This window comes from Camellia sinensis, chromosome 12, assembly GCF_055761805.1.
Source record: "Camellia sinensis isolate YWXY chromosome 12, ASM5576180v1, whole genome shotgun sequence".
NCBI classification, from domain to species: domain Eukaryota; kingdom Viridiplantae; phylum Streptophyta; class Magnoliopsida; order Ericales; family Theaceae; genus Camellia; species Camellia sinensis.
Window position 1 is genome coordinate 44353935 of NC_138972.1, and position 10585 is coordinate 44364519.

At 38.7% G+C, this 10585-nt stretch overlaps 2 protein-coding genes across 2 annotated transcripts; both read right to left on the bottom strand.

The window, feature by feature from the left end:
• Positions 1-2088: 2088 nt before the first annotated feature.
• On the bottom strand, positions 2089-2577 carry LOC145803530 (limonoid 7-O-acetyltransferse-like). The gene has a single exon (XM_082896827.1). It carries the CDS (start codon positions 2575-2577, stop codon positions 2089-2091), a length of 489 nt encoding a protein of 162 aa, XP_082752953.1.
• Positions 2578-2628: 51 nt separating this feature from the next.
• LOC114292468 ((13S,14R)-1,13-dihydroxy-N-methylcanadine 13-O-acetyltransferase AT1) lies at positions 2629-3423 on the bottom strand. The gene has a single exon (XM_028236733.2). It carries the CDS (start codon positions 3421-3423, stop codon positions 2629-2631), a length of 795 nt encoding a protein of 264 aa, XP_028092534.2.
• Positions 3424-10585: the final 7162 nt, after the last annotated feature.

Below are 10585 nucleotides of genomic sequence, written 5' to 3' on the forward strand. Positions count from 1 at the left end.
GAATGGTATTATAGTTAACAGTTGATCAAAAAAACTAACACGATCATATAGCTATCGATATCTAATTAACGTAATTTTTTACAAACATATATTACTCGACGAGTTCTACACATTACACCGTTCCGATTAGCAAAACGGGATCTGTGGTGGGCTCTCACAGGCCGAACAACGCCGTCCAATTCAAGCTCGAAAATGAGGCAATCATTCCCCATCTCATAACTAGCCCACTACCCTGCACAACCTGTACCGCCTAACTCACTATCTTCTCATACACATTTATTTATACAAATTTTTAATACACATTTTTTCATAAAAAATCAAAAAATTAATCCAAATATCTATCTTTTTTTTCTCAATTTTTTAATTCAAAAAAATAAAAAATACATTTATTTAAAACATCCCAAACAAACCCAAAGTTAAAAAATTCATACCATTCACATTTTTTTTGGGACGGAAAACAGCCACACTGGTTAAAGGTCAAAAAGATCGAAATGTCTCTGCTTTTGTCCTTTCCTCGCAACCTGTACCCAAAAAAAAATAAAAATAAATACTTCATATATCTTCTCAGGAGCCGCTCACCACACATTGCATGCACAAGCCGTACGCCGTACTGGCGCCTCACGTGACGCACAGTCAGTACGAAATAATCATGCAGGGGCAAACCGGTCATTTGCTTATTCCACAATTTTTGTGGCCACAATGGCTCAAAATAGTCAAAACGACGTCGTTTTGGCATGTTTTGCACCAAAAACGACGTCGTTTTGACAGTTTTGAGCCATTGTAGCCCAAAAATTGTGGCCTTCAAACATTTTCCTTATTACAATATTATAATGCACATTTTTTTCCGTAAAAAATCAAAAAATTGTCCTAAACACTCATATTTTTTTTCCTAACTTTTTTAGTTTAAAAGTCAAAAAGTACACTTATATAGATTATCTTAAACAACCCCTTATTCTTAGCAAATCTTGATTAACACATAATGTAATTAATCATAACAAATCTCAAGTCCCACATAATTTAATTAAGCTAATTGATTTCAATTAAGGCTTAGTTATTTATAATTAATTTTTACCAATCTAAATCAGGTTTTCAATCAAACTCCAAAGGTTACAAATATCACATTAAACTTATTGTCATTATCAATTTTGATTTCTCAAATCTCTAAGGCCTTCAATTTCAGATCAAATTGAAAATTTTCGTCAATAAATTATATATTCAAATTAGACACCTCATAAGTAAATTTAATTCATAATAATCATAATTCTTATTCCTCATAACATGATTAACTTTTTAACTCCAATTCGGACCCAATTAATCAAATCTTCAATTTCTAAATCCAAAATAAATCCATAATAGAATCATATACGAATCAGATTCTATAATCCTCATAAATCCCAAGCTAAATCAGAATAGTGACTAATTACAATTAAAATCTCCTTAATTAATTACATGCAAAATATTATACGTTCAATTTCTAATTTTAAAATAAATCCTTCGTAGAATCATACTTAAAATTAAACTGTTTTCAAATTTTGTATTTCCTTTAAGAATTTTTTTTTAAAAATCATAAAAATACCGTCATAGTTTGGGAAGACTAAATAAGTGTACTTTTTGACTTTTTATGAAATATGGGTTGGATTTGGGTTGGGTTTGAAGTGATGTGTTAGAGAGGTGATGTGACTTAACTAAGATGATGTGACTTAAATAGGATAGTGACTTTTTGACTTTTTGAATTTTTTGGAGGATGCCAAACTTGGCCTAAGAACATAGTTAACTTTATTTCAATCTGAAGGATACACAAACAAAGATAATAAGGGCTGGTTTGGCATAGACTATATAATCCATCTTTTTATATTTTTATCTTTTTTCTATCACATCATCTCTCTATTTTTCTGTACATCTTTTTATAAAAAAAACAAAAAATATATTTTTTTAAAACACTCCAAACCAACCCTAAGTCATCACCACGACTCACGGAGGGTTACAAACAAGACATTAATTCTTAATACATAAAACTTGAAAATACATAGGAAGAAAGATAATAATGAAACCATCATTGACCATCCATCCACAGGACTGGACTAGTTGTTAGAGAGCAGCTTTGTTTGGTGAGGCATAATAGAGCAACTCCTGGTTAGCTTCAACTATGGCCATGTCCTCTTCAATTAGAGTCAACCAAATTTCTACTCCCTCACCATCTCTTGTATCCATCAATGCCATTCCAGGTGGGATAATAGAAGCCTGACCAACAATCCCCACCCAAGTCGGCGTCCCCCATCCAAAATCCGCTTCGTATACAGAAAATCCACACCATCTGCTATGGCAATACATCTCCATTTCATATTCCTTCTTCGCCTGCGGTGTTGCCTTGGTCGACAAATTATTGTTCTTCATGACAGACCCTTCAACCCCTTTCCTCATCTTACACACCAACCCCGACATGTCTGTTACTTCACTCTCGTAGTCATCGTCATCGTTATCAATTATTATCTGGAACATTCCTGCTACATTTCCAAAACTATGCTTTGGTAAAGGTGGTATAAGCTGTGAACGCAAGTTTATCGCTCCCATAAGCATATACGACTTTCGATTCACACCAAATCTTGATCTGGATGCAGCCAGTGCGCATTACCAAAAGAGCGCTGTGACAGCCTCGACACGGGTGGGTTGTGATACGCTCGCGCTGGCAGCTTTGGACTTGAGGTCAGTGATTTTTGAGGCATCGACCACAAACTTCTTTGAAACGACCTTTGGGCCTTTTCCACTGAATGTTAACGATGTAACTGGGAAGTCCTCTACTGGGGGGAAGCGAGAGGAGACAGCAGTGAAATCTGGGACTACGGTATTGGAGGATCCAAGAGCAATTTCGGACCACGCCTTGATAAATGAGGAATAGGAGGCTCCATCACCGATCTTGTGGGAAACTTGCACGGTAATAGCCACTCCGCCGCCTGGAAAAAAGTTGACTTGAACGCGTGACAGAGGGGCATTGTTATAGTCTGTGGGTTCGGGTGGAGCCAAAGGGACCATGCCTTGAATACTGGGTCGTTCAAGAATGTCGGAGACACCACAGTTGTCGATGACACGAGCTTCAAAAAAATCAATTCCCTCATCGTTGCAATCGACTGAGAGATTGTTTTTCAATCTTCCAGCAAGTGGGTAGAAGTGAGTGAGGGTTTCAGATAGCGAAACCTTTAGACGTTGGGATATTTCATGGAACACGTCATCATATTTATCACTGTTGTCACTACCACAACCAAAGGTAGCATGAATAGTACTGGGGGCATAGAAGAAAACCACTGGTATGTAAAGAAATGTAGCGTGCTGGTCTCTAGATGAGAGCTTGTGGGTTCTAAGGTGATGGGGAGTGGGAGAAGATGGCTTGATGGTTTCTCTAGAAGTTACCTCGACTTTAATATCCATGGGCTAGTTGGTTGCTTACCTCTATAATTTTTTTGGTAGCTGGACCAGATGGTTGTCTCTATCTTGCTACTTCAACTTAACTCACTTCAAAACATTCGACGCAATAAATGCTAAAAGACTCGAGAATATATAGGGGATTCCTTGTAGATTTTTTATTTCAGCAATGCTAGGTATCATGAAAAGTCTTTCATGAAAATGGTCATGAAAGATTTGTGACCTTTGAATTACACTTACAATAAAACACCACATACAAATCAAGATAATCTAAGAGTCACAAATTTTTCATGACCCTTTTCATGACAAAATTTTCATGATCTCTAACATTTTTTTTTTTATTTTATTATTTATTATATATTTTTGGTTGAGACTGCTTGCAAAGCTGTAGATTGAATAGGATAATTTGGGACCACACCAGCCACCCAAGTTCCTAATGATTACTGGATGGTAAAAAATATATATAAGTCTATTTTTAACCTTATTTTTTAAGGTAATGGTGTGTAAGTAATATAATTGGTTTAATGATTAAGAAAAATATAAAATAAAAATATATTAATTGATTGGCGTATTATTAAGCTTGAAAAATGAATTTAATTTTTGGATTTAAACAGCAATACTCTTAATGCAATGTTTTATCATTTTTTTATTGCCATATTTAGTTAGTTTTCTATTTATTGTCTCACATCAAGAAAAAGTATAAAATATATTGGTTAATAATGAGAGAAAATAATAAAGAAAAATAGTAATTTTAGATATTTTAATAGATTGTCACACCATTGATTTTGAAAAACGGCTCTAACTTTTGGACTATAATTAGAGCAATGTTATACACAAGAAAAATGATATATAAACTCACTTGTTAGATCTATTTTTAAAAAGTAAATGCTCAATTTTGAAAATATATTTGCCGTTCATATTTTCAGAGACAAATATGATAAAATGGAAGGGTTGCGATTGTTAGATCGCCCTAAATTTTTTTCGTAAATAATATACATTGAGGGCTTTATAAAATGAACGGTTCGAATTATCAAAACAAGACTCGTGGTTAATCCTACAAGCCCTTCAAATTCCCTCATATAAGATCTCAATATAAGAGAAATTCAACATTTTTCTTAATAACACCCCTCCAATGAAGATTACATTGTAAAGGATTTCCCAACACCAAATCAAAGAGAATTGAAATATATTTATGTCATTTCTCTATATTAATATTATATATAACTTTGCATTTCGTTTACTCACACTTTTATTTCGAAACAATAAGAGTAGATGTAATTAATTTTTATTTTATTTATAATTTAATTGTTCATTCAATCATTTTTCTTTATTTTTTTCATCTCATTTTCTTTTTGTTTTTCTATTTATTTTTCTCTATACTTGACAATTGTAAAAGTGCTCTTCGCTGAGATTAAAAATAAAAAATAAAAACAAAAAAAAAGGCCTTCTTCATATTTACTTGATAATTGACTCAAATTTAAATCTAAAAAGATTTTTTTAACCTTTTCTGATTTGCCAAACTTATAAAATTTTCATTCAAAAAATAAAAAAAAAATAAAAATGAAGCCAAACACATGTATAAGTGGTAAAATAATATTATGTGAGTCGATTTCTGACCATACTGCCAAATTAGTACTCAGTTGGCGAACATTGGCAGAATAGATCATGCCCGAATGACCTGCAACAGAAAAAAAAGGTTCCGGTGGTGGTTCGTCCACCCGGAGGCACTCCGACAATCAAGTCAGTTATCTCTCAAAGATAGCAAAAAGTGTTTAACTCACTATTCAGAATATAAAAAGCATACCTTAGACCCATAGAGGTGCCTCCCTTTTATAGCCAACATAATCCTAGTCTCAATAAAAGCCTAGCTCCAATGGACTCTGGATTACTGCTAATCTTGGACTCCCAACAGGATTGGGATACACTCTCTAAGAGTTTTATCTTTATCCAAACTGAAGTCTTCTCTCATTCTAAGACTCTTGTCCCTTATCCGCTTATCCTGGATTCTGGTATTCTCGCAAATAACCTTGGTCTAGCCGAGATCATTTCGGCATCATGACCAGGTCGCGTGGCACTTCAGCTGGCACTTCGGTGACACCTCGGCCACGTGTCGTCATTCAAAATTTATGTCCTCACAACTTCCCTCTAGGTTCTATTACCTCGGCATCCTGAGGTGATGGAACCTATTTCATTTCTTCTATGTATCATGTCAGCTAAGAACGCCCCATCATTTATTGCCGAAGTAAGAACTCGTCGGCTCAATATAGCTAATGACCTACAGTTTGCTTTCATCAAAATGCCTTTAGAGCAAATAATTTGCTTCGCTAAATCAAGAACTCCAAGAGTCTTATCACGCGTGTGAGCTGTCACGCACAATATTTCAACGTTTTCGGCCACACGTCTTTTCCCTACTGGGCCGTACCTGGTACGCGCCATCAAGTCGCATTATCTTCATGTGTGTCGTCTGACAAGCACGTCGTCCTAGGTATATTGATGGTATTTTGCCGTCATTCTCTGCGTTTGATCAAAATCAACTCTCTCTCTCTATCCTTTCACTTTTTCACCATTATCTTTGTGTGAACTCTCTCTCTCTCTCTCTACACCCCCAAATCCGCCATTGCTTCAAACCTTCAAGCTCTACAACTACTTTTATTCCTCCCCTCTGGTGAAGCTTTCGTTGACTTTTCCTAATTGCAACCATTACCTGACTCCGGCGTCCTCAACACCGGCTTTACTCCTCTGGTAAGCCATTGTTCCTTTTATTTGAATTTCTTGTTTTACTTCAAAGAACTCCACTGTTGTACTTGCTGCCTTTGCGTACTTGCTCATGTCTTTGATCGTTAATTTGCGTCTTGAATTCCACCATGTATTTGAGCATGTTTGTTTTATGGCTTTCTTTTCGTTCAATCCATTCTTGAATATACACACACTGTTCACATATCTGTTGATTTTCGCCACTGTTCTTGGCCTCATACACTTGCACAGATTTTATCACTGTGTTCTTGATGATTCATCATTGTTCTTGATTCTGAATCATATTCCTGTTTCTGTTTGCTGTGTTTTTTTCCAGATTCTTGTCTTCAATCCCTTGTTTTCATAAACTTAGGTCTGGGATTTGTTTGTAGAACTCACAAACTTAGGGAAAACTAAAACAAACTTCACTTTAGATCCTAAAAAATCTTAACCCAATATTCGTTTAGGGTTTAGCCAAGGTCCTCCAAACCTTCATAAAACACTTCCTTTTGAAATCCAACTCCTTTCCCTAAACTGACATAATGGGTATGTAGAGGTATAAGGTAGACACCCCAACCAAGCTAGAATATTTCAAGCAGGAGTTTTCCATTCCAGCCGGCGTCCATCTGAGGTTGGCTGAAGAGGATGACTCCATTATGCCCACAGTCAACTCTATGCCCTTCCCAGTTGTGGCTTTCATAGAGTGTGGACTTAGGCTCCCGCTTGACATCCTGTTCCGAGAAATCCTCCATTACTATAAATTGAATCCAATGCAGCTCACTATCAACTCCTACTGTGTTATCAACGGTATAATAGCCTTAGCCAAAAAAGAGAATGCTAGGATGACCTTGGCCGATATCCAGTACTGCTACACCATGTGTGGCCTCAGGTTAGAAAAAGGCTACATCTACTACCTTAAATCGAGGTCCACAGAATACAAAATTGTTGTCGACCTCCCAGACTCTAACAAGGGAGCCGAGGATGATTACTTCATTGTCTCGGGCAACTGGGAGTTCACTCTAGATGAGAACCTTCACCTCTACCTCCTTAGCCGAACAGTATTCGTAGAGGGTAATGGTAAGAGCCAAGTGTTACACTTACTTGTTTTTCGAGTCTTTAATATTTTGTTTTTTTTATATGTTCTGACGTCTGTTTTTCTTGCAGCTCTTCCTCAACCGGCAAAAGACTTTCGCAAGTCCTTCTTCCCAAGCAAAGGCTTGAAAAAAGTGTTGGATTTGTCAGTCCACAAGCGGAGAGCCCCATGCTGCTCAACTACATCCCGACATATAAGTTGGTCCTTCCTAATATCCCAAAGAAGAAAATCAAGTCTCCTCCCTCTGCCACAACTTCTCCATCGACTTCATCATCTCGGCCAGATCAGGGATCAACTTTTGATCTAGCTGAGCAACCATCAACCTTGGCTCCATATCTGATCCCTCCATCTCAACGTTGATGAAGACACCGTACAGCAATTGCTGCTGAGGTGGGCCGCAAGAAAGCAATCGCCAAAGATCTTCTAGCCGACATCCCCGACACCGTCAATGCCCAACCAGCACAGTCCCAGCCATAGCCAAAGCCAAAGCCCAAAAGACTGAAGAAAACCCAATCCAAGGCAACAGTGACTCAGATTGATATTGAGGACACCTTACCAATTTCAAAATTGGCTGAGAGTGAAAAAACCCCTTCTGTCGCCCAGAAGAGGCCCGCCGAGGCCGAACCATCCCAGCCAACCAGATCGAAGAGGTCGAGGTTAGAGTCGGCCACTACCTCGGGGTCCATGAAATCAGACACCCCCTGGGCCCCTCCCATCACTATAGAGGACAAGCCGGTCAGAGCTGGTGATAGCGCGACTAATCTTGAGGTCGGCGTTGCCCTCTCTACAGCTTTGCTCATTCCAAATGATCTTAATCATAACGCCGAGATGAGCGAGTACGAAAACTTTGCTCTGATGCTGCAGAATTCTGTCCAAGTAAGTCCCTTACACTTGGTATCTTTCTTTTTCTATTTTTTCATACTTAGAGAATTTTTACTAACTTTTGTTCCATCCACTTTCTTTTAGGGATCCAGCACGCCCACTCCTTCTCAATGCAAGCCTTTGAAATGAGGAAGGAGTTCGCCGACAAGATCAGGGAGGTTGCTGGTTTACAAAAGACCATCAAAAAGGCCGAGGCAAGAATGAAGACCTTGTCAGATCAGGCCGACACAGCCAAGAAGGCTCAGGACGAGGCCGAAGAAAAGACCGATGCTGCAGAGACCATTACCAAGCTCCTTACGGCCGAAAAGAAAGAGGCCGAGGCCAAGATGGTTGAGGCCCAAAAGGAGCTTCAACATGCCTTGGCCACAAAGGAGGCCGAGATCAAGGCCGCCGATGAAAAGGCATATGCTGAAGGGACGGCCGACGTAAAGGAGGACTATAAAAGGCAAGTGAAGTAGGCATGCAACAAGGGTTTCACCCTTAGTTGGATGGCTGCCCTTCAAAAGCTTGATGTCCCCGAGGACTTCCCCCTCAAGAGTGCTGACGACCTCCTCCTGCCATTCCCACCTACTCCAAGCCCATCTGAAGACGATTCTGAGTCCGAAGAGGAAGCTTTGGTTAGGAAGAAGAAGGACACTGCAGGGGCCAAGTTCCCTACTCTGAATGAGCAAGTCATAGACTTGTCTCAGGATGAGAAGAGCGGAGTCTCCAAAGATGTCATTCCTGAGACAACATCAGACATGCCTTTCGCTGAGAAGAGCATTGACCAGACTCTTCAAGAGATCGATGCTCAGCTCGCGGCTGAGAAGGATGCCGAGAAGTCTTCCCAAATATCTTCTGAGCCCCAAACCCAACCGGCTAACGACGCCGAGTAGTTTAGTTTTGATGCTCATCTTTTACTTCTTGTACCTTGTACTTTATCTGTCTTTTTGGGACAATGTAAGCTTTAATGAATTCTTCTTGATTGTGAATTTAAGTCATTTCTTGCATGATTCATGGAGGAATAGGAGCTTAAGGTCAAGAATTAAATTAAAGTATTGAATTTAGTAGAAATTCATGCATGCATGTGCACATTCTTGAGTTTTGAGGTCTTTTCCATGAAATTTGCTACATGCATGTTCATATTTTGATTATAGTTCATGAATTCATCATGTTTTTGGAAGGATTGAATTATTTGACCATGTATTTGAAGCTTTGAATTTAATTGAATACATGCATGTTGTGTTTGAGCTTGTTCTTGAAGTTTATTTGAAATTGTGTTCAATTGGCTTACCTTTGGGCTTGATTTTACAAAATTGATCTTCAAAACATGTTATACTATGGGTTTAAAGTGTTTTTCCAAAAAATGGGCCCAAAAGGTTGAGTTTTGATGTGTTGGATGCTTGGTTTGAGCTTGGGAGGCAAATCTGGAAATTCCAGATTTTGGCTTCCACGCTCGAGCAAAGGATTCCACGCTCAAGCGACCGTCTTTTGTTCAGAGCTCCGCTCGAGCAACGGAATGCTGGCTCAAGCGTAAATTGCAAGCTCTCAGGTTTTTGGTGCACGCAGACGCACGGTCGAGCGAGAGAACCTACGCTCGAGCGAGGACTGTGTCTCACGCTCGAGCGAGCATTGAGCAGGGATTTTCAACATCCCGCACTTTTTACATTTTTACAGACCGCTCGAGCGAGGAAGTCCATGCTCGAGTGACCCCATTGTTTTGACAAGCTCGCTCGAGCGAAAAAAGCCACGCTCGAGCGAAACCCCTGTTTTCTGAAAATTTTGAAAAGTGTTTTAAAGTGCATCTTTGCATCCTCTTTCCATCTTAGGCATTCCTAGGACATGTTTAAGGCATCTTAATGAGGATATTGATGTAAAATCACATCGAGTCAAGTTAGGGGTTAAGTTATTAAACCCAAGTGTATAACTTAGTGTGTGTTCGTTCTGTAACGGTAAGGTTGGCATCCGAGGACGCTCATTAGCTGCTTATAGCCCAGTGCTCTGTGAGTAACAATGTTGTAAAGATATGTTCAATTATGAATATTTTTTGAATGATCAACTGTTCTGTTTACTGAAATGTTATTGTTTAATGAACGAATGTTTGTCCTATTTGTAAACTGTATTCGTGGCATCCTTAGCAACTTACTGTCACAGAGATCTCTGTCGGTTCCCTTATTTGGAACCACTACTGTTTACTGTTATGATGGCCATCGACTGACTGTTCGGTCTATTAAGGCCTACTGTACTGTTTTGCTATTGGATGTACCACATATAACTGTTATGGTTTCTAAATGACTGATATGACTGTTTAATGACTGAAAGGACATTCATTCTTAACCTCTTTACATAACTGTTATTCACTGGGCTTTAGCTTACTGTTTATATTTATATGTAGGTGTCCAGGCACTGGATCGGAGTTAAGAGCGTTGGCCTAGCTCTCTTTTTGTCAAGCCAACCATCGTGCCTCACTTCGAGATTCCA